The 25449-nt window shown below is 38.0% G+C and overlaps 1 protein-coding gene across 2 annotated transcripts in view; it reads right to left on the bottom strand.

Annotated features, from left to right (window-relative positions):
* The window catches only part of Dgki (diacylglycerol kinase iota), a 414620-nt gene that overhangs the window by 164701 nt on the left and 224470 nt on the right, over positions 1–25449 (bottom strand). For both annotated transcript variants that reach the window (XM_026398565.1, XM_026398566.1), the window contains exons 12-15: positions 24738–24798; positions 7760–7873; positions 6247–6384; positions 3131–3209 (exon numbers count right to left, since the gene is read on the bottom strand). In XM_026398565.1, the coding sequence (XP_026254350.1) occupies positions 3131–3209; positions 6247–6384; positions 7760–7873; positions 24738–24798 (392 nt within the window). The remainder of the gene's footprint in view (positions 1–3130; positions 3210–6246; positions 6385–7759; positions 7874–24737; positions 24799–25449) is intronic.

Here is a 25449-nt window from a genome sequence, read left to right as displayed (position 1 = left end):
TCTCTTCCATATTATGCACTTTTTGATACTTGAGTAGCACAAATTCAACCATGGGTGCTTTGGTCACTTTGAGAATAAGCATCTCTGTTTCCAACCAAATGAAGCATGCTTTCTTTGTTATCAAATATTAAAAACCCAAGTTGTCAAATATTTGCTGCCTTTATAAACAAAGTCAAACAAAATGTTAAGACTGTGCATACTCCCTGCTGGATTTTCTACTAGTAATTCTAAAAGCATTTGCATTGTAATGACACCAATAAACTGTTTCAAAATAAATGTCACTTTAATTGTCCTTTCTAAAAGAAATACAATATAGTAAGTTATGCTAAGAACTGTCCATTTGATGAGCTATTCTCTTATTTATGCCAAAAATTCTTTCTGCAATTACATTTTTAAAAATTCTGCCTTCATGAGATTTATATTTATAAACTACTGCATGTAGACAGATTGGCATAGTTCCCAGTTTAAAATACTGTATTTCTTGACTAATACCTAATAGGTTATTTTATCCAGAATCATTTTTTTCCAGAACAGCTCTCTTGAGACTTGAGTCACCCTGCAGGTATATTATAGTAAATTATACAAGTTTTGTCATTAAACCTTAATATTGTGAATGACTATGTCTGAGAACAGTCTGAAGTCTCGTCTCTGAATAGACTTTGTCTGAGAACAGCCACTCACACCCTACCAACAAGAATGAATCATCCTCACCCCTGTTGAAAAGTGGCCTTACTTATGTTTCATTTTTTCCTATAGCTTAGCTTAAGATTTTCTTGACTGACCAGATAAAAATATGGGGCAAATCCAAATGAACAGAAATCAGTTTAAAAACTAGCTTTAGTAATTATACTTTTCATGCAAACATTTTTTAAATTTAATGTAAAAATATATATTAATAAATACTGAGATTTCTGATACTTGGAGTATCAACAAAATTTAGTTCTATTGTATTATGGACATTTATTTTCACCATCTCAATCTCATCTTCATGAATATTTTATCTATTATTCTCAATCAACAAAATTCTCCTTTATTAGCTCTTTGTAGCTGGTTTTCCTCCAAAGGCTCTGGTTTGCATTTAGGAAAAATGCTAGCAATTCTATTTCATATCACATAAAACACTTACACTAAGCCTTTGCATTAAAATATTCAAAGATTAATGCTTGGAATCCTTAGTTGATTGTTTTTTAATATCACTCATTTAAACTATGTTCACACACACACACACACACACAAAAAAAAAAAAAAACCAACTGCATATTCTACTTTAAAATTAAAGAGTCCCAAGGCTTAAAGTAAGAAGAAAAAAATTACTTTTCCCCAAAGAATTCTTTTATAAATCTGATTTTTCCACCTTGTGTCATTCCCGGATCTCCTCTTACTTTATGCATAGAAATTCCATCAAACTACAAAAAAGTGTATCATTAGGATATCTTTCAGGATAATTAGACTAAGTATTAGACTCACTTAAATGGGCTCATAGTGGGCTACTTACTCATTTAGATTTCTTTTCATGCCAGGAGGCCTATTTTGGGAAATTCATGTATTAATAAAAACTCTGTTTTTTTATATGTGTTGTTAAGGAACTTGGGAATCTTATTAAGAAGGCTAGGAGCAGACTCATAAAGAATGTGAAAGGAAAAAATGGGCCAAGAAATTAAAAGTTAAATGTCCCATTTACTTCCCAAATGAAGTCTCCACAAACATAGGAAGAACAATAGGTGGTAATGTGGCCTTTTGTAGATGCCTCTTACTACCACATCTCCAAGACTTGTCAGTAGCAGGATGTGGGAGGGCAAAGGTGCTTCTGATTTGGGATATTTAAGATTCTTTTATCAAACATCCTTTCTGCATGATTTTCCAGTTAATCAGAGAAGACCAAACTCTGGCTTGAGTATCGTTCTTTTCTGGCATAGAATATGACTCCTAAAGAGACTCTCCCCTCAAAGCCTCATGAAACCAGAAAGGCCAAGGTCTACCAAAATGCCTGAACTCTTGGAGGGACTTTCTAGATCTGTTCTTTGGCTGCAATTTGTATTCTAACAGTCTGAATAGCTCCACCCTGGACATTTTAGTCCTAGGAGCATTATCAGAATTTTTTTTTTACCTTGTTGCCAGAATGTGAAGTTTTCAATTCTAGCTTTTAGGACTCTTTATTTCAAATTCTATGGTTTAAAACTACTTGAGCTCTGCAGAACCTTGAGGAAAAGAAGTAAAGTAATTCCTCATTTATGACTTCCACCTCCCAAGTTTCTGAATAAAGTACAGTTCTACCTACCTCCTGGCATTATTTTGGGGATATATAAATATATTTGCAAGAAACCAGATACCAACATAAGTCATCGATAGATATAAAGTTTAGTTATATTTATAGGAAGAGAGTGAGGGAAAGAGATTGACAGAGACCAAGAAAATAAAAAAGAGATTGTTTGAGCCTACAAGCATATACAGAAATTCTAAACTTTCTCAGTCCTGAATAGCTTAAGAAAATTTGAATGAAATATTTTCATCACATTTCATTATTTCATCTTTCTTCTCTTTCAAAACTTGTTTTGTTTGTTCCCCATCTCTTTTAGTACTTGAAGTTGCCCCGCTGCCTCATTCACACCTGTCTCATCCACTGGGAATCACCTACCTTTCTCCCTAATTCAATCATCATTACACTTTTGGTGTCCAAATTATCTGTAGCCCCTGTTATCTACATGCCTGCTGCTTCTTTGTTTTGCTGTTGTCTTTCAATGGCTCTGGTAATGACCTATGGAGCTTCAATCACTGGTGGTTTGTGAGGCTGTGAGTACCCTCATGGCTTGAGTGGAATCATCTCTCTTTATCTTAGTAGTTCACTCAGTTCAAAATTTCCATTCAAAGTTAAGGTTAACAGTCCTGAGAGCTGGAATGTACATTTAGTCCAGTACTTTAGTATCTCTGAGACCCCAATCAATTAGGTCTTAGGGCCCCACTTACAGCCACTTCCCATTGGGACTAGCTCCCAAGGTCATTATGAAGGTTAAAATGGAACAATACTGAAGCACATTGCAAACACTTAAGTGATATGTAAACAAAAGGGAACATGCAAAACACCTGCTGGGAACTTCCTCCCTGGGAGATGGAAATGGGACGTTGTCCTCACCTCTGGATTCATGGAACTCCAGTGTGACATGAGCATCAAATCCAAGGCTGAAGTAATTATTGAAAACATTCAGAGGAAGCTGCAATGATAAACAAAGACAGAGGTAAACTGTACGTAGCTGGTTAGAAAGAGAAAATAAAATCTAATGCCAGTTACTTAGTTCTGGGGCCAGTGCCTGGGAGAAATCAGCCACAACCCAAAGCAGAGGGTATTAATGTAGAAAGAGTAGGGTTCTTGAATTAATTATTTCATGAAAATCCAAATCTAGTAACTAACTCAAGAATTATAAATAGTATAAGGAATAAGAGCTACAGATATCAATTATTAAATAAGAATCACTCTCACACATGTTGCAATAACTGAAACTTGTTAATCTCAGGGTACACATCTGCAATAGCTATAAAGATCAGTTCACTAAGCAAACTTAGAAAGTCAATTCAATTGTAAGGATAATGTCTATCCGACCTAATCAGTGGATACACTTTTTTCAAGAGTTCATATTCAGCATATGAATATTGTAACTTAAAATGAACAATATATAATTTGTTTATACCCTATCTTTAAAAATAAAGTTTATGACAAAACTCATAAAAAAAAATAAGGCACTGAAAATCATTCAGGTATTGTTGATCTAAAAGGAAGATAAACACCCAAGTGTGTCTGTATGATACATATATATGATATATGATACATGCATATGATATGTATATACATATGTACATACACCAGCAAAATTTGGATTCCCATTTAGTTTATCAAGCCTGCATCTTTGATATGACTGAACTCTACAAACACCCACACAGAAACACACGTTAACTTAACTATCCTGCCCACAGCCTTTGGGGCCCTGGCTGCTCCTGAACAGTCTAAAACCCCATGTTAAAAATTGTAAAATCTATATCATGTTAAAGATTTGGTTAAGTGTTAGAACAAGTAGAAAAATGCAACATGGGAAACTGAAAGATAAACATTAAAGTAAATAAAGAGAGGTCAAATTCACAGTTAATTATCAGGGTTGTGTCCCAAGCTGAAGTGCACCTCTCTGTCACCAGAAGCGTTTTAACCCTCACGGTTTCAAAAGTAAGCTTATTACACGACTTCACAGGCCTCACAATCACAATCTGTAAGATTTTTATGTCTTACTACTGGGAAAACAAAATAAGAGAGATAGAGCAAGAGAGATACCAATGCAGAAAGAAAGACCTTAGATTGCCTGGGTCTCTAATGGAAGTAAGGAAGGACCCCACATGCAAGCCTCTGAATCTGAGCCTATAATGACCCAGAGGCTAACTGAACCCCTAGAAATGGTTTTCACTAACTGGAGAGCCAAGAGAGAAATTACGCACATAGAACAAGGCCAAAATCATGTCTGTCTCTCCTGGCTTCGTATTTGAGAATGTCCAGTTCCTGTACTTAAAATATCAGTTCTAAGTGAGGACAGTCTGGCAATCCTGCCAAAACCACACACATGTTCTCCTCCTCTGCCATTTATGTCCTTTTGGCTACAATTCTAACCCATGTCTTAGCATCCACTGATAGTTAAGGAAAACATCTGGTCACAATCCTCCTAAATAATGTCCCAATTTAACTTGTTTTTAAGCTATTCATATTTTCCAAGAAAATGTGCCCCTATTTTCCTTCACATCTCCTCAAAACTCAATTTCCAAAGCCCTTTAATTATCTGGACTGATGTTCCCTGGCTACATGGAGAAGTCTTTCCATTTCTTAAGCTGTTGGGAAGAGAATTAAATGTGGACTTCAGTTATAGGCCAAACCATTCCAACTTTGGTAGAAGGGCCTTAAGTTTTTCATGTGGTAACTCTTCTTTCTGTTTTAGCTATTTTCTATCCAATTTCTATAAGTTCAAATAAATACATCTGTTAAAAGTATTATATTTTCTGTCTCAGTGGTTAAGTGCCCCTGAGTTCAATCTCTGGTAACCCGTTCCTCCAAAAAAGGATTACATCCTTGTTGTTTAAACTGCATCATTACATTATAAACTCAATTATACATAATGAACTCAGCTTAGCTAAAACCTCCTATATGTAAGGGACATTTGATTCAATGGAGCAGTCATGGTATTTACTAGAAACTTTATTAAATACAGAATCATAATTTTAGGTGAAAAAACTAGGAAGACAAGGTGAAACATATTTTAACCAAATAAGAAACTTGAAAGCACATATCACAATTGGTCAGGATCATGGTGCTACTGAATGAATGGACTTGGCCTAAATGATGTGGTGTTCAGTCTACTTTAAGGCTGAAAGACCCATGAAATCTTGGCCTCATCAATGGCAGGGTACAACACAGCAGGGATGCTGTTTCAAGTGTAGATGCCTGGGCCTTCTCCCTACATTTGGTTCATCAGGATGCCTGGTGTGTGAGCTCTGAAATTTTGCCTCTAACATGCACCTGGAGATTCTTGTGCATACAAAAGTCTGAAAACGCTATCACAGAAGACAAGTGGAAAGTAACACAGAGAAAGCATCTTCTCAGTAAACCTCAAAATTTAACAGAAATTGAGGCCAGAACTCAGAACCATATGTTCCAGGGAAGATGCACAACAGCACTATCTATAACTATAGGCCCTTGGTTTGGCTTGAAATGAAAGCTCAGTAACTAGAAGAAAACACTGAGGCAAAGCATTTATTTAGGCATCTTCAACTCCCAACCAGGTGAAGAATTTGGCTTAGTTCAAACCTCCTACACATAAGGAATATTTGATATCAGGCCAGACATCTCAGGAGGTTTTCTTTCCACTGAAAGACCATATGCTTGATGCTTTGGAACGCGTACATATTCCATCTTCTCATAAGTTGTTTACAATTAACTTGGATGATTAAAATAGGGGATACATGCCTTGCTAGTGTGAAAGTTAAAGACAGCTTCCTAAGCTCTGGAAGCAAGCACGAAATCTGAGTCTTTAAAGAGGGTCCACGGGGCAGGTTCCGTGGGGGTGGTGCTATTACTCTCACAGCCCCGGGAGACAGGAACTCAAATGCTGTCCTGTTATAGGAAGGAATCAGCCCAGGACTCTACAGCCAGAAATGTGTTTCCTGTGACTGAGGAAGATGCTCTGGGGCTCCTTTCTGCTGAAGGAAGGACTCTCTAACCTTACATACGCCATCTTCAAGCTCTTCTGGAGGCAAGTCTGGGTTCCTTTCCACATGGAGGTTCCAGCGATCTAGCTGTACAATGGTCCCGTCCTCCACCTGGCATAGGATCTTAGAGACCGGCTCATCTGTGTAACCCTGAGGACAGAATCAAAGAAGACACCTGTTGCTGTGGGGAGTGAAGCAACGCCTCTGATCCTACAGCATGCAAAGAAGGGTCCTTCTGCTATGGCTCTGCTTATTTTGATGTTAGCGAGGCTGGGAGAGCAAGCTGCTTTTCTCCAGGTATTAAAACACCAGGCAACACCTATAGGCAAGGGACTTAAAACACTCACTCTCACTGATTTAAGCTGAAAAATAATTTTTTTCCCAGCACCAAGAGCCAGTGGTGGGCATTGAGGATGTCATGCTGGAGGGCTGTTTTTATTGGAGTGAATAATAGGACTTTCATTTCACTTACTAGAGCAATTGGGGGTACACAGAACAAATGTGTGTAGAAAAGGAAGAATCAAGGCAGGATTCCAATCAATCAGTTTCTCCTACTATCATTCCATCTCAGTCACCCCCTTCCTGGTGGTGCCTCAGTCCACCATCCTTCTGTGACCTGGGACAAATCAGACTGAGGCACCTCTTAGGGAGCTACTCATTCCTCCTGGATGCATTGTGGACAGTGTGATTATTAACATGTGAATCATTAATTGGGATGTGAGAAATGAGCACTGATAATTCCTCAGTTGCTGCATATGAATATATTTACTTACATATTGCTGACTATAAACCACAAAGCAAAATGAAATTCTGTAAAAGGTTAATGTACCCAAAGGCCAGATTAATGTCTGCTGAAGATCATTTTTATATGAGATGGAGACTTATGTGAGTAGGTAAAAGGTGGGTATGTATGGCGGTATACGTTAGTATCTTGTGCCTTCTTAATATCTTAGTACTACTCAATCAATAATAACCATAGGATGGCCAGTTAGTGACAGGAGAACTACTTCCCCCCACACTTGCCTTAAGATGCTCCATAGTGGGAAGGAGAGTCGGATACCTGTATAGCCAAAGCCATGATAACACCAATCAGAAAAAAAAAAAAAAAAAAAACCCATGCTCAAAAAAGCCATAAGGTAAGGATTTTACTGCCCCAAAGTAGGACTGTAGATCTAAACCTTATTTGTTATTCTAACCAGGGCTGAGAGCAGGATTAATTCAAATTTGTAAGGACTGGAGACCAACCCCCCGCCACTATGTCCTAGTGGGCACCTCTTAATACCCCACACCTGTGTATTGACCACACATTTTCCTCATTCTGAACTTTCCCTTCCCTCTAGCTGATGGTAAGTTTAAAGTGAAGAAGCTACCAAATAAAATCAGGGTTCACGGGTACTTTGACTCCCATTTCTAACTCATCTCTTGGGCACCGACAGCATCGCGCCTCCCTCTTCCCAAGCATGTGGGTGATCCAGGGATGCTGTCTGCTCCTGTGGTAGGGGCAGCCTCTGAGAGCGATGCTTACCCCGCCCCAGTTGAGAGTTCGAGCCAGGTCATTGCCAGTCCCCAGAGGAAGGACCCCTACAGGAGGCTGGGGGCTCAGCTGCAGCTCATCCAGGATGGAAAGGATCCAGCCCACCTACAGACACATTGGGGACCAGAAGACAGAAAAGAAAGATAAATAAGTTACAAAGAAGACTGTTTGAGGGGAGGCTGTACAGAACTAAACCAAATGATTGCTGAGGTTTTATTTCTCTTGTAAACACATGTTTTAATCCAATATGTAAGGGACCGAAAGGCCACTTATCTCAGGCAGTTTCAAAAAGGTAAATCTCTTCATAGGAAAAGGACCATGCTTTATCACATAAGCAAAACTAGACCCATCATCTGTGTATTTAGCTAGATATGTACTCTAAAATTTAGGAGAGTTACTGTAACAGGGCACAGGGAAATCTGACTATATAACCTTGATTAAATTATTTAACTTCACTGAGACCCATTTACCTATTTTGGAGTGGAATAATAATACCTACCTCACAGGATTGTTTGGAGATTAAACTAAAATGTGTATAATGCCCTTTATATGATCCAAGGCCTGTAAAAGTACTTGTTAAATGATGGTTACCCTCCTCAGCATTGGAAATTGTTTTTTTCCTAAATATCCACGTAGCCTCTTTAATGAAACATTATGAAAAGATAATTATGGGTGGACCTAGTATCTATTATAAGTTTAGGTAGAAAAGAGATACTTATATACTAGAATAATATACCCCGTTTAATCTTTTTCTACGATAAATAATACTTAGGTTGTGGTCTTATTATAACCATTTAGAAAAATTACCCCAAACCTGGAAAAAGCAAAAAAGAACCTTTTTGCGTATCTTTACAATGTCATACAAGAATAGTGTTTCACAGGCCTACATAAAGAATTTTATAACTGTAGGTTAACATGGTAGAACTGCAAATGTCAAGAAGAGAAGATTAAAGGTTGTGGTTATAGTTCTCCATGACATTAACCAATTTGTCTCAAGTTTAGGAAAGTACTGTGGTCTGAACTACATATTTCTTCTTCTCCTCTACTTCTCTCAGTCAGCTTTACCATTTTACTGGGTCCCTCATTATAGAGCCAACTAAATTTGACAGGTATTCATTCCATATTTGTATGGGAGTCATGTTTTCTTTAAGCATTCATAGCACAGTTAATGAACCCATTCCAGTAAAACACAGTTGAAAGGAAGAGATAACTGAGTTAGTCTAAGATAAAAGGTAGAATGTCTGTTCTCAATAACAAGATAGCATGCTTAATGGTTTCCTAAGCACTATGCCTGAGCAGAATCCTGCAATGAGTTGTCTTATTAAATTTTAAAATACTCTATAGATGTAACTTTCATTCCCATTTAATGGATAAGGAAGTGGACCTCCTTAATATCACACTGTTTATGCAATACAGGTGGCATTTAAAATTAGATATGACCAACACCAATGGCCACCCTCTTCACAACGAGGTAGGGAATCTTCAAGAAAAGAACCAAGCCCAGTTCAGGATGTGGCCTGAGTGTCCCAGAGGCAACGGCCTGTGATTTTGGCCTCTTTGAGGCTAGAGAAACCTTAGAAACTGATGAATTAAATTCAGTTATCACACAAATTTATTGTTCAAGGTGAAGAGAGATCATGTGATTTTCTGACTAAAGAAAATGGCCGAGTCAGAGGAGTGTATTACTTCTCTTGACTTCCGTCTAAAATCCTTTCTCCTCCTTCATATGATTCCTTCCCAGGATGTAAGCTTCGCCTGTCAACCAATAAAGTCTAAGACTGTGTTCACCCTCTGAAAAGGCATACCTCTACATTCACTCAATGATTCACACTAAAGATCCAGGTAAAAATGTCTATCTGCAGAATGTCAGAAAGTTCATTCATTCCTCCAAACTGGTCATTAACTCCTAGGCAATTCATTTAGATTTTGACCCCAGGGCTTCTTTAGCATTGTTTTGTTTTTACATATAGTACCACCAAAGCTGGCCAAAGAAAGAAAAGAAAACAAAACACCAGATGCTAAATTGGTTCTGATGACCAAGCTAGACACTCTTTCTGTATTGTTGAAAGTAGAGACAAGCACAGGAAAAGCCAAACACCTCTATTAAACTACTAGAAGAGAGTTTAAAGGTCATGAAAAAGAACAAAAATGCTCAGAAAGCCCAACCATCAGGGATCACTGATTACAGATACAAACAGCTCAAGTAGAACCAGACTTGCAGATATGCAATGGAATTTAGCAGAAATCTAATGCAACATCCCATTAGATGTTGAAAAAGTGATACAGAGATAGAAAAAGGAAGTCTTCTCTTCAAAACTTCTCTGAGAGATGATCATTCAACCTCCCCTTTTTGACTTGTGCTCAGAGTGAGCCTACTTTAAGCAGATTTAAATTAGAATTTTGTCTGCTTATGTTTTGTTGAAATCTCTCTTCCTGACAAGGATATTGCTGTGAGTTTTTGCTTTCGACATCCCATTTCATTCTAGACACAGCAGTGACAGAGTAAAGGTAAGACAAGGAAAGGGGACAGGGCGGTTGGGGACATGTCTTCTTGGAGCAGAAACCCACAAAACACAAAGTGGCAAAGCTGAGGTGAAGGCTTGGAGCAACCTGGCTCCTGGTCCTGGAAGGAGCAGAGTCTGTCTCCTTACAATGGGGAATAAAAGTAATACAGCAGGAGGCTGTAATGGCTCTAGGCTCCCTCTTGGCACAGAAGAAGAGATGTGGAACAAAGAACATGAATGACCCCTGTCCCAGGGAGACCTGTTGTGTCTGGAAGCAGCAGAAAGGGCCTGTCTCTGATTGATGCTTGGCCCAGCTTCTCACAAGCTCACTGATGTACCCCCACCATCATCCCAGGGTGGGAGCCTTAGCCATCCATAGGAAACTCAGCTCTGGTTTGAAAGTTCTGGAAACAACTGGAAACTGCCTGAAAGGGATAGTGAAGTGATACAGAGATAGAAAAGTAAAATCAAACAACTCTCTCTGAAGATGAGCCTACAAAGAAAAACTCTAAACCACAGGAGGAATGCTACTTCTAAAATGTAAGAGGATTAATTTACTGTGGAGGAAATGCAAAAAGTACAAACGACTTTGAAAAGTTTCCCTTGACTTGATGCTGTTATCTTCTAGAGGCCTCTGATTGGCAAAAGGCTTTGCCCTTATTCAGACCTTCCCCTAGGCTCTGCTCCTTTTTGCTTTCTCAGTGGGAATTGTCAAGAATTCTGGTGATACTGCCACAAGGGTTCTGTGGGCACCTGTGGATCTCTCACCCTCTCCTCTCTTCCTACGTTCAGCCTACACAGCAAAGGAAAAGGTAGAGTTGATTTGAGTGTAGAGGTGTTTTGCTTTAAAAAGTGGAAAAATATTTTCTATCTCCGTTTTACAGTAGCCAAGTGATCGAATATTCAGGATTTCCCTGAATACAAGCAGACAATCTTGTATTTCCCCATTATCAAATGCCGCCTGCCTTTTATGACCCAGATTTTTTTTCATGAACAACTAAAGTTAGGCTGATATGCTCTGGCAGAGGTGGGTCTCTCTTTCCTTGGCTCAGCCCTGAAGAGGTTTTCTTTTTCAACAGCTACAGATTACTGCTCAGTAAAAAAGCACCCTCAGGAGGTAGCATCAGGCAGTGCAGCGGGGCACAGGACACAGGAACCACAGCCCCACTGGGGCTGAGGCCCAGCTCCACCACAAACTGGCTGGGGAGTCACTTAATCTGTTTTTCCCTCCTCTGTGAAACAAGAATAATAACAGTACCTGTATCTTGGTGTTATTTTACCTATTAAGATATGTGTCAGTGCTGGGGTTGTGGCTCAGTGGTAGAGCGCTCACCTAGCACATGGGAGGTGCCAGGTTCAATCCTCAGCCCCACATAAAAGTAAATAAAAGGTATTGTGTCCAATTACAACTAAAAAATTTTTTAAAAAATAAAGGAAATGTGTCGACATGGCTTAGCATGTGCCTCACAAAGAGGAAACGGTCAATGAACATTAGCTACCATGACTCGCCTATATTTTTTCTTCTTCATCAATAAAGATCATTTACTAGAAGTAAAATACCCACTTCCCTTGGCTCCACTTAAAGAAAAACCAAGCCCTAAGTTTTCAAATCAGCCCCACCTTTGTCTGACATCAGCAGCTTTTCTTTAGGAGCCTATGAAGAACAATCCAAACCCAGCTGCCCTGCAGTACAGGGACTATAAAGAAGAGAATGGTCAGGAATACACGTACAAGAGCAGGAGAGATACAGGCTCTCCTGTAATAATCTGTGTCTTTGTCCTTATAAGAGCAAAACTTAAAAAAAAAAAAAAATCTCAGGCCCCAAGGCTGTTATTGAAGCTCTGCCTTCATGTAATCAGCAAACTGCTCCTGTTGGAATTCCAGACTGCCGACTGCAGGCTCGTGGGCAGCTGCTCCTTTGGCCAGGGCTTTACCATCCCAAATTACCTCCACCAGCTCACCCAGCACCCTTCCAATTAAATTATTTAATTCATCGCAACACATAGCACCCGGCATATTTTCCACCAGAACTGAAGAAAGTTATCTTGACTGGGCCAAATCATTTTCCAGCTTGCAGAATTCGTTCCTTACTTCGTTAAGAAAAGCAAGGCTGACAGATTGAGAACACCAGGTCCTCCGCCTCGGCCCTGAGCAGTCCTGCCGCACGCAGCAGCTGGCCAATGCTGCCACCACCTGTCCGTTTTCAGCTTTAGCAATATTTTGAGCAATATTTTCCTTCTTCAGTATACTAACATTAGACGTGGCTGAGGGATGCAGATGACAGTGAACTGGCAATTTTTTTTTCCAAAAGAACAGATGCACGTTGCACTGCCTGGTGGTGTATGCAGTAGAAAAGTAAAGGGCACTCATACTGAGAAACCAAAGGAGAACAAGGGCAACATTCCTCACTCTGAAAGAAAATCAGGGCACAGCCTTGGACCCTTCCACAGCCAGCCCTGGATATCTGTGGGCTCTGTATCTGAGGATTCAACAAACCGTGAATTAAAATCTTCTGAAAATACAACTGGGTCTGTGCTGAACATGTGTGCATTTTCTTGTCATTATTCCCGAAATAATACAATAACAACTATTTACACAGTGTTTAGATCATACTCAGTGGTAAAAGTAGTATAGGGATGATGTTAAGTACATGGGACGTTCCATGTAAATATCATGCCATTTTATACAAGGGACTTGAGTTGCCTGTGGAGTTGGGAACACATGAGATTCCTGGAACCAATCCCCACTGCATGGAGGAAGAAACTACCATTCTTCCTTCTGATATTCTAATTTATGCAATTAATAGTTTACAAAGTTACCACTTATAGAAATGTGTTTTATATTCACCCAAAAGAAATCAAGAAAAGGTCAAGATATACACTGTGTTTTGAAACGGAATGTAGTTTGGGGACATTCATTGATTCACTCACAACAAATACATACTGAGAATATATCTCGCGATTGCTCATGAGAAAAGAGAAGACCTAGGTAGGCTGAGATTGAGAGAGGGAAGGGACTTAGAATGGTCTGCTTATTTCTGTCAATTAAAAGAAAATCATAATGCCTTCCATGCTGTGGCTGGGGAAAACCAGGGTACAGGAGCACCTTGCCATCTATGATGTCTGCTAATCTACGGAAGCCAAATGAGCAAAAAATAAGCAAGAAGAGCAGATGCCTAAAATCAATTTAATCCAGACTTTTAACAAGAAGTCACAATTGTTAAATGTGGTCTTTGTTCCAAAATAATGCAAAAATCTCTACATATTAAAAAATGTTTTGTATAGTTACACTAATGTGATTAAGGGTTAATATATCCTCATCATAATCAGTCAAAAATACTCCATCTCAGATTCTTCCCTGAGTCTTGTCATCACACTGGCAGAATTCTGACAGCATTGGCAGTGACAGATAGGCTCACTAACTAAGGGCTGAATATCTTATGTCAAGTATATAACTGACACTCTTGAGAATTATACTCCACTTGCCTAAAGCCAGCAGATTTTCTTCATGAATCCATCAGGCTGCCTCTTCTTTATATAAATTCTGCCTCCAACAAACTAAAAGTTTCATATTCTAAACAAATAAAGCAAAAGATATCAGTCCCATGCCATGATAAACATTTCATAAACCACATTTGGTTTTCACAAAGCACCTTCTTTTAACAAAGAGAAATGAAACCTGGGTTTACATAAAGTATAAAATAAGCAAAGTTTGGATTCCAAGTAATTGGATAGCAGAAGCAACTTCTGAAAGAAATCATTTCTGGGGAACTCTTCACCAATTCTAAGGGTAAATAAACTATTTCTATTTTAGGTCTATCTATTGCAAGTGATGGGAGAGACCCAAGTGTAAACAATTAGCACATTTTTCAGTTATGTGGAAGGATGTGAAAACTGAAGTTAGCATTTAACACATAGAAAAAAAATATTTAGCCTTTTGAAATTACCATTAATCATAGCATTTGATGAGAAGATGCTAGAAAAGACCAGATGAGAAAAGTAGAAGGAGAACCAGATCATCTACGTGTCACAGAGCAGGGTATCAAGGGCACAAGAGAGTTCACAGACACTTAACACTATAACTGGTCATGGCCCTTAGAAGTTCACTTCAACTATACAAGTCTCACTATTATTCTGGTTATTTTCCTAAACACTCTGTTAAAACTCCTTTCTTGAAGTTATCAGTTACTTCATAGTCTCCAAATTCATGTTTATGTTCAGTCTCCCCTTAAAAATTTAACGACTGCTTCACTATTGAAACTTTTTTCTGGTTTATTTTCTTGATAGAGCACACTCTGATTGCCATTCTAGTCTCCTGTCTTTTCATTTTCTTTCTGGACTTTGGCTTGAGTTCCATAATTATGTATTTGGATGTGATTTCCCCTCCCTCTCTATCCTTTACTTGTGGTACCCCATGTTTGCGAACACCTCTGATTGCAGAGAATCTCTCCATAATGTGGACTTTGTTAGTACTCAAACTAATGCAGTGATTTCTACACATATCTGCTGAGTAGAGGAAAGGGAAGGAGGAGGAAGAGGAGCAGAAGTCCAATGGGAGTTTCAGTGTAGATAGGGAGATTTGGAGGTGGAACACCAGATACAGTGGTGAATTCCACAATTTTGGGATATAATAGGTAGCTGGTGTGGATTTCAGATAAGGAAGAGGAAGAACTGTGAATTCTGAATGCCAGGCATTTCCTCAACTTCTCTGTTGCTGTCACTAGATTTGGAGGATAAAGAAGGTGAGTGGCATGCTGAAGTCATACAGTAAGGCGAGCAGGTCCTAAATAATGAAAGTGGCTGTAATAAAGGCTACACTTTCACTGAAGACAACTGGGGAGTGGTGAAAGAACACAGTGTAATTAGCCCTAGAGGATTTGCTTGGATGTAATTGTTTTAAAAGGAAGTTGGGAAAATTCTACAATAGTGTTTGGGCTTAGAAAATGATGTCCCAAGGTATGGCATTTTGGCATGCTGACAGCTTTGAACTGAAGGACACTGGAAAGGCCGCAGAAGCAAGGTTTCTGTTTCTCTCTGACTTTCTCCTGGACTTTTGCAGTTCTTCCCTCCATTTTCTTCCACTGTGAGTCACAGAAACCAGAATTCCTCTTTGCCAAGGAAGGTCATAGAAACCTCCCCCCCACCCAAAGCAAGCCATAAAGCCTAAAAATATTGCTTCAATTTTTCCCACCTTCTTGGTTAGGAGCTGGCCATAAAAATATTCCCTGACCTAACTTTCTAATCCTAAGACCCTCATTCCCCCAAGAGGTTCTGCCCTATACCTGGGAGGAAGGAACTCTACACAAAGAATCCAAGAAGTATCTGAGCATGCAGCCCTCGATGGGCTCCTCCTTCAGATCAGACCCTTCATGTCCATTCACATTTCTACCCAGCTGTCCATTCTTCATCAAAACTAAGCATAAAAGCAAATTATTTTCCCTAGGACTTTGGACCTTCAACTAAAGGTTCTTTTGTCACATAAAGCTTTGATTAAATAATTTTTATGCTTATATTCTTGTTAACCTGCATTTTGTTACAGGAGTGCCTGCTTGTAAAAAAAAAAATATGATGGGAAGGAGAGAGATCACATCCTTGCTACCCCTACACTAGCATAAATATATCAGTAGAACACTAGAACCAACTGAAATTTAACTAGCATTCTGGGGAATAAAATTCCATGACCAAATACATTTTGGAAAACACCAGACTGAATGTCATTAGGATTTTCTTCTAGCTGTAAGACTTTACAATAAATTTCATGAGGTAAAAAATTTGTATTATGACCCTGAAGAATGGTAAATACCATTTTCCCAACTGAAAAAAAAAATGTTTCCTCTTCACCAAGTATATTGAGGGACCAATGGTGTTCTATTTTGCTCCAGTTGCATTCAAGAAGCTGTATTATGTGTTTCTGTGCTATGTGAGGAAATTAAAGGGGAGATTTTGTGTTTTGGTTATTTAATTTTATTGCCACTAGAAAAAAGGCAATAATTCAAGTATATTCATATATTTCTTTTTGCTCACTTGACTAATCATTACAAATGAACAGAGAGAGGCCGAGTAAGATGGCAGCTAAGATCCTCCAGTGATGGGCTCCTGCAAACATGCCAATTGTTATTTATGCACTGAACTACCTTCATGGGAGCTAAGAATTCAGATGAGAGACTATAGTGCCTGGTTTTAGTAAAATAAAAACAAAACATTCATTGATGAAAGAAGAAAGGAGTTACCCATATCACCTCTTGCATAACTCCAAGAAGCATATAAAAATGCACTTCCCACTTCGGGGAAGGAAAGGGAATTAAGCCCATACCTTAGACTTGAAACCCAGTTCCAGGCCCACCACAGCTAGATAGAGCCCCACAACCACTCTCCCAGATCAATACCCTCAAATTGAGCCAAATGAACTGCATCAGCTAAGCAGCTAACTGCCTCTGTCACCCCTCTTCCCAGCAGAGAGTGAAGCAAGACACCACCTGCTGGCAGGGCACAAATGCCAGCACAGGACTTTGTCTTGGAGCTCAGTGCTAGGCCCACCTTGGTGAGATCCAGTACCAGGCAGAAACCAAAGGACCCATAACCAGACTCAAGTTTGCAAATGGAGCCTCTAGACATAACCTGACATCAGATAGAGAACTACAAGCCAGTAGAACAGATTCTAGTTTTGTCCTGCATCATTGTCAGATGTGGATTATGCTGGGGTAACCCCCCACCAAGACTATGCAGTGAGATTCAGGTGTGACCCAGCTTAGCATCTGCCTTAGTGGCCAGGGGACTGTTTCCACTACCCAATCTCAAAACTCAGGCATTCCAGTTGTCCCTAGGCCACTGCTCACAGATAAAGCCTCTAGATCTGTCTCAGAACTAGGCAGAGACCCATGCCCTCATAGAACAATCTCATGTTTTGGCCTCTATCACTGCCCCATTGCAGTATGGTCCTGGGTGCCCTCCTGAGTTTACAGGACCTTGCACCTAAGTGCGCACCTCTGAGCAATATCTCTGGTAGCCAAGAGCCTGCCTTCACCAGTACTACCCCAATCGTGGGCAGCACCGTGTGGAAAAAGACTCCATATGCTAGAGGGTAGGACAGGGTAGCTCTCCTGATACTTTGCCTTGGAAAATGTCAGGCTGGTGAAACCTAACAATGGGCAAATATTAACAACCCCTATTCCCTTGCCAATGATGGCAGAGAGAGCACCTCTGGAACAGCACTGGTGCTGACAGAGACACACAGCCCCAGTCCATTAGACTTCTGTCAGGGTCAGCATGCCATGGGTATGGCATGGGAGCCTGGGGCTGTTCTCTGTCAAGCACTGTGGATAAATCACCCAGGACTACCCCAGTCCTAGGGAAAGGCTTGGGGGGATGGGCTACCTTCTTCTGTAATCTGATGGTTTATGCTAAACAACATATCAACCGTGGATTTGGAACAAACCTGGACGTGGTTCTCCCTCTAGTGTTGAAACAATGACAATATACCAACAGCATACTCGAAAAGATCCTGGGCTTAGGGTGCCATCTAAGTGCTGAGATAACACAGGAGACTACAGGCTCAGAGAGAATAAGGAGCCTACTTAGAATTTCTGTAAAGACAAAAACAATGCCAGATTTCAAAGGCTGGAATCTCTATCTAATCTTCAATGCCCAGGTGGCACCACACACCACGCATTAAGAGTTTTCAAGAACACATGATCTAATATAATGGTGAAAATAAGACACCAGAAACTAAACAGAGAGTCACCAGCGTGGGTGAACACTTAGATTCAGAATTTTAAATGGCTGATTCAAGGAGACTTAACAAGCTCCAAGAAAAGACAAAGAAGTAATTCCATACCCAACAGAACAATATAACAGATAGAAAAAAAATTTAAACAAACAGAAATCTGTGAAATGAAAAATACACTAAGTGAAATTTAAAAAACAATGGCATCACAATGGCTTTATCAATAGCATGATAGAACAAACTGAAGAAAGAATCATTGAATTCAAAGACAGTCTACTTGAAAATACGTGGTTAGAAGAGAAAAAAAATAAGAAAGGGAAATGAAAAATGCCTATGTGAACTTTGAGACAGCAATGAAAGAGCAAATATTTGGGTTATTGGAGTTCAAGAGGAATCTGAGACTGCCAAAGGGTAGAAAGCTTATTCAAAGAGGAGATGATGAAAACTTCTCACACTTGGACTAAGATACAAATATCCAGTCAGACTCAATTCATCCAAGTCAATCCCAAGACAATATTATAATCAAACTCTCAAACTTAAAAGATAAAGAGAAGATTCTCAAGGCAGCAAGAGAAAAGAAATAAATAACCCTGAAGTGTGTCTCAATTCTCCTGGTAGCAGACTCCTCAGCAGGAATCTTAAAAGCCAGGAGACCTGGCATAGGTTTGTACAGTACTAAAGAGGAAAACATAAAAACAATCAAACATGGGGCTGGGATTGTGGCTCAGTGGCAGAGCGCTTGCCTCGCACGTGTGAGGCACTGGGTTCGATCCTCAGCAACAAATAAATATAAAATAAAATAAAGGTATCTACCTTCAACAAAATATTATTAAAAATAAATAAACATCCATATTAGTAACTGTTGTATTCTGCTACCTTTCCTATCCTCTACTATACTCCCTCCCCTCCCCTCCCATCTTCTCTCTCTACCCCATCTACTGTAATTCATTTCTCTCCTTGTTTATTATCCCATTCCCCTCACATCCTCTTATATGTAATTTTGTATAACAATGAGGGTCTCCCTCCATTTCCATGCAATTTCCCTTTTCTCTCCCTTTTCCTCCCACCTCATGTCTCTGTTTAATGTTAATCTTTGATGTATAACCGATGTGATTCTGCAATCTGTATTTGGGGTAAAAATGGGAGTTCATAACCCACTTGAATCTAATGTATGAAATACGATATGTCAAGAGCTTTGTAATGTTTTGAACAACCAATAAAAAAATTAAAAAAAATAAACAAACAAATTTCAGCCAAGAAAATTTTACCCAGCAAAGCTATTCTTCAGAAGTAAAGAAGAGACGAAGACATTTTCAGAAGAAAAAAAAAATAAGGCTGAGGGAATATATCTCATATCTCCACCAGGTCTGTCTGTCTACAAGAAAAGCTAAAGGGAGTTCTTCAAAGAGGTGTTAGTAAGGATAAAATTTTGAAAGGTAGAAAACTCACTGAAAAAAATAACAATATAGACAAATTCAGAATGCTCTAATATTGTAAGAATGGTGAGTAAAGTACTCATGTTTTAATATGAAGACTAAAAGACAAGACAATTAAAAATAACAGTAACCACATTAATATGTTAAGAGAGAGACAATACAGAAAGTTGTAAAATGGGATACAAAAACCACAAAATGTGAGGAGTGCAAGTGTGGTGTTTTTAATTAGTATATATTTTGTTTCTTTCTTATCTTTATGATTACATTAAGTTGTTATTTAACAGCTATTTCAAAATAGCTTTTATAATCAAAAGATGCTTCTGTAAGCCTCATTGTAACCACAATCAAAAAATTTGCTATAGACAAAAAATAATATGTGAGCAATTAAAATTAACTACTAAAGTAAATCATTTAACCACAAAAGGAGATTGTAAGAGAGTGAGAAAAAAAGAATTATAATAAAATTAGGAAATAAGTTATAAAACAACTATATTAAGAACTTTCTTTAGGGTGGGAGTATAGTTCAGTTGTAGAATTCTTGCCTAGCATATCAGAGGCTCTGGGTTCAACCCCCAGCACCACCAAAATAATAATAATAATAAATAATAATAATAAACCTTTACCTACTGATAATTATTTTAAGTGTAAATGGATTAAAATTTCTAAATAAAGTCACAGTAAATGGATAAATTTTAAAAAAAACTATATGTTGCTTATAAGAAACTTAATTCACCTCTTAGGACATGCATGGACTAAAAGTAAAGGGATAGAATAAGATATTTCAGGCAAATGGAATCCGAAAGCGAGAAGTAGCCATACTTACATCAGATAAAATAGATTTTAAATCAAAAGCACTAAAAAGACAAAGAAGGTCATTGTATAAGGGGTTAATTTAGCAACAAAAAAAATTCTAAACACATACACCCAATATTGGAGAATCCAAATATATTATGCAACTGTTATTAGACCTAAAAGGAGAAAGAGACTCTAACACAGTAACAGTAGGGGAGATTAATTAATTACCCTTTCATCAATAGACAGATTATCTGGACAGAAAATCAATAAAGAAATGGCAGAGTTAAATTGCACCCTAGTCCACATGGACCTAGCAGACATCTACAGAAAATTCCATCCATACCTCCAGAAAACCTAGCCTTCTTATAGCATGTAGAGCATTCTCCATGATAGATCACACAATATAGGTCACAAGTCTTAACAAATTTTAAAAAAGAATGATGTTATATTAAGTATCCTTTATGCAACAGTTCAATACAACTAAAAATTGATTAAAAGAAAAAAATGCAAATCATACAAATAGGAAATGAGACAACTTAATCGTGAACAACCAATGGATCAAGGAATAAATCAAGAAGGAAACTGAAGACAAATGAAAATGGATATACAACAGAACAAAATCTATGGGATATAGCAAAATCTTATAGCAACAAATATTTCCATCAAAGAAGCAGGAAGATCTAAAACAAACAATCTATTGCTGTATTTATTCTATTGCTGTATTCAATCTATTGAAAAAATCTGGAATTAGTAGAAGTCAATAATAAAGATCAGAGCAGAAATAAATAAAGATTACAAAAAATAAAATATAAAAGATCAATGTACAAAGATCTGGTTCTTAGAGAAGCTACACAAAATTGACAAACCTTTAGCTGTACCAAAAAAAAAGAGAGAAAAGACACATCAAAATGAGACTCAACAATTTACACCAAGAAACAAAGAGGATCATTAAAGTTTTATGAACAAATATGCATGAATAAATTTGATAACCTGGAAAAATGAAGACATTCCTGGAAACATATACCCTATCAAGAGTGAATCATAAAGAAATTTAAAACCTGAACAGACCTGAACAAGTAATTATATTGAATCAGTAAGAAAAAATTTCCCACCAAAGAAAAGCCCAGGATCAGAGGGCTTTACTACTGAGCTATACCAAACATTTAAAGAACAAATACCAATTTCTCTTAAATTATTCCAAAAAGTCAAAGAGGAAGGAATTCTTCCAAACATATTCTATGAGGCCAGCATTATTCCAATACCAAAACCAGACAAGAAATAACGAATGAAGAAAACTACACGCCAATCTCTTTGATGAACATAAATGGAAAAATCCCCAAAATACAAGTAAACTGAATTCAACAGCACATTAAAAAGAATATTCTTCTATACCATCAACTGAGATCTACCCCAGGGATGCATGGATGGTTCAATTTATGCAAATTCAAAAGTGTGGTAAATCATTTCCACAGAATGAAAGACAAAAAGTTAAGATCATCCCAAAACAGGCAGAAGAGAAATTTAATAAAATTCAACATTTCTTCATGCTAAAAATGCAGAACAACTTAGATATAGAAGGAATGTATCTAAACATCATAAAGGCAGTTTATAATAAACCAACAATTAACATTATAATGACTAAAGAAAAACTAAAAGTCTCTTTTTTAAAAAATCTGAGAAAAAGACAAGGATGCCCATTTTCAACACTTTTACTAAACATAGTCTTCAAGTCCTATTCAGAGAAATTAGGCAAAAGAAAGAAGTGGAGGGTATATAAATGGTAAAAGAGGGAGCTGAATTATCATTGTATGTAGATGACATGATATAACCCAAAGACTCCATAAAAAATTATTAGAATTAATAAACAAAGATGGCAAAGTAGCAGGATTTAAAATCAACACATAAAAATCACTACTAGTGAATTATCTGAAACAGAAATCAAGAAGGCAATACCATTCATAATAGATTAAAAAAAAATACCTAAGAATACATTTAACCACTCAGGTGAAGACATCTACAATGAAAGTATAAAACAGTGATGAAAAGAACTGGAGAGAACATTAAAACGTAGAAATACACTGTCAGTTCATGGATTAGAAGAAGCAATATTGTTACCATGTCCACACTAATACCCAAAGCAATCTACAGATGTAATGGAACCCTTACCAAAATCACTGACATTTTTCACAGAACTAGATATAAAATCCTAAAATTTGTAAGAAACCTTTAAAAAAACACAGATAGTCAAAGACATCATGAACAAAAAGAATGAAGCAGGAAGCATCACTCTATAAGGCTTTAGTAATCAAAACAGGTTGGCACTGGCATAAAATCAGGCAGACCAAAGGGATGAACAGAGAGCCTAGAAGTAAATGCACACCTCTATGACCAAATAACCTCAAAAGAAAACCCAAAGTGTTCTAAGAATACACTTTAGTGAAAGTATGGTCTTTTCTTTAAAGGGTGCTGAGAGAATCCAACTAGACCCCCACTTCCCACCCATTTCAAATATTAAAGTAAAAATGGATTAAAGACTAAAATGTAAGACCTGGAAATAGGAAACTACTACAAGTGTAAAGAAAACACTTCAGGATGTTGGAATGGGCAAGCTTATTTTTTGAACAGGATCCCAAAAGCATTAAAAGAAAAAGTGAAAATAGTCAGGTATTCCATTGAACTTAAAAGCTTCCGCACAGCAAAAGAAACAGCATAGTAAAGAGACAGATGATAGAATGGGAGAAAGTGTGTGCGGACCATACATCTGACGTGAGGGGTTCATATCCAGAACATGTAAGAAATAAGAACACTCAACAGAAAGAAGAGAAATACCTCAATTAAAAAACAGGTATTAAACCTAAATAAACATTTCTAAAAAGAAGACACACTAATGATCATAAAAAAATTTTCAACATCATTAATTACCAGGGAAATGTAAACCAAAGCTACAATAAAATGGCCCCAGTAAAAATGGCCATTATAAAAAAAAAGATAACAAATGTTAGCAAGGATGTGGATAAAACCCTAGGACACTGTGGTCAACAGGAATAGCCACTGTTATGATTTAGATATGAGGTGTTCCCCAAAAGCTCATGTGTGACAAAACAGAAGATCCAAGAGGTGATATCATTAGATTAGTAGAGTTGTAATTTAATCCACGGATTAATCCACTAGTATGGATTAACCGGATGGTAACTGTAGGAAGACAAGGTATGTTTGGAGATGATAGGACACTGGGGATGTACATTTGGAATTCACATTTTATCTCTGGTGAGTGGAGCTCTCTCTCTGTCTCTTGGTGCCATATCCTCAATTGCTTTCCCCCACCACACCCACCTTCCACCATGATGTTCTTCCTCACCTTGGACCCAGAGGAATGGAGTTAGCTGACTATGAACTGAGACCTCTGAAACCATGGGCACCAAATAAACTTTTCCTGCTCTAAAATTGTTCATGCAGGTCTTTTGGTCTCAACGACAGAAAAGCTGAATAAAACAAACGCTGTGGAAAACAACATGGAAGCTCCCCAACAAATTAAAAACTACCCTGTGACTCAGCAATTCTACTTGTGAGTATTTATCCAAAGGAATATAATCAGTATGGGCCTCAGCAGGAAAATTCACTGGAAAACTATTCAAAATAGCAAAGGGATGGAAACAAGCTAAGTCCATCAACTGATGAATGGATAAAGAAAATACTGTAAGTATATACCATGCAACACTCTCCAGACATGGAGATCCTGTCATTTGCAGCACTTAAATAGATGATGTTTTCTAGAGCTGGAGATTTTTATATTATATGAAAGATGAGGACCACATGATCTCACTTGTAAGTGGAATCAAAACCAGGTTATCTCATAATATGAGAGTAGAACTCTGGTAGTAAGAGGGGAAGGAAGGGATGCGAAGGAATGGATGGAGAAAGAGGGATCACTGGGAACTAAGTCACAGTTAGGAGCAAGAAATTCTGGCATGCTACTGCACAGCAGAGTGAATGAAGATAGCCATGAGGTACTGTATGTTTCAAAACTTTAGAAGGGATTTAATATTTTCACCATAAAAAGAATGATAACTGTTTGAAGGGATATGTATGTGTAACCTGATTTAAACATTATACAATGAATACATGTATCTAAACACCACCTGACTAATATGTACAATTTTGAATTTTGATGTTAGTTTTTTTTTAAAAAACTATTAACTATAATAAGTGTGAATAAATATTTGTATTTTTAAATGAATTTAACTGTCTCCATTCTTCATTTCACTGATATGCCTGTATCCTCACCTTGAGGGACAGGTATAGTGTATGTGATGAGTAAAGAGACTTTAGAAAGGTCGAGTAGGCAGCCATGAGGACAATAGCATAGTCTCTTCTAAGCCTTGGGGCTACAATTCACAGGAGAGACACGTTCACTTTATGGGGTTGGGAAGACCAGAAACAAAGACAGAAAACAGTCACATGGAAAACAAGAGGAAAGAAGGGAGAGAACCAGATTCTCTTTCAAGGACCTACCGTTCCATCCCCACCGCAGGCCAGAATTCTCAGATTAGGTACCTTCCTGTAGAGCTCAAGCCTGAAGAGCAAACAGAAGAAAAAGTAAACAAAAGAACAAGTACTGTGGGTAGCAAAGAGAAAACACAGGACATGATCGGGGAGGTGGCATCCCCTGGGAAAAATGTGCCATCCTGAGGATGACAATACCCTTAAAACAGGTCCAAGTAACCACAGGAGAACTCGTCCAGCAACTGGACCACAGGTTGAAGCCAACAGAATTTTAAATGGGCAATACTGAATGGGATTTGGGCGTGTCCCTAGGTTCTTATTTCTCATGCTTCCCTTTATTATATCAACTCGTATTTATTTTTTTCTCTTTAGTTCTTGACTTTTTCTCTTTTTCTTTTCCTATCATTCACTCTTCTCCTTTCTTAAAGAAAACCATCATTAATTGATAAACAATACCCCTTATATGTCTTCTTATTATTATATTAGCTTTTCCTGGAATTACTTAGTTTTAAATCTGTATTCCCACTCTTAATTCTAGAACTTTTTTTTTTTTAGAGAAATGGAGATTTTATCCACTATTGTTATAACCATACCTACAAGTCTATCACTCAGTGGACTCACTCACAGCCCTACTTACACTCACAGCCCAAGAGGGGAAGATTTATTGATTTTCCTGTACTGTTGACCCTGCCTGCTGAGGACAGATTGTGTTCTCCTACCA

Source organism: Urocitellus parryii, chromosome 3 (assembly GCF_045843805.1).
Source record: "Urocitellus parryii isolate mUroPar1 chromosome 3, mUroPar1.hap1, whole genome shotgun sequence".
NCBI lineage: Eukaryota > Metazoa > Chordata > Mammalia > Rodentia > Sciuridae > Urocitellus > Urocitellus parryii.
The sequence above is the reverse complement of the archived record's forward strand: the minus strand, read 5'-3'. Positions and strand labels throughout refer to the sequence as shown.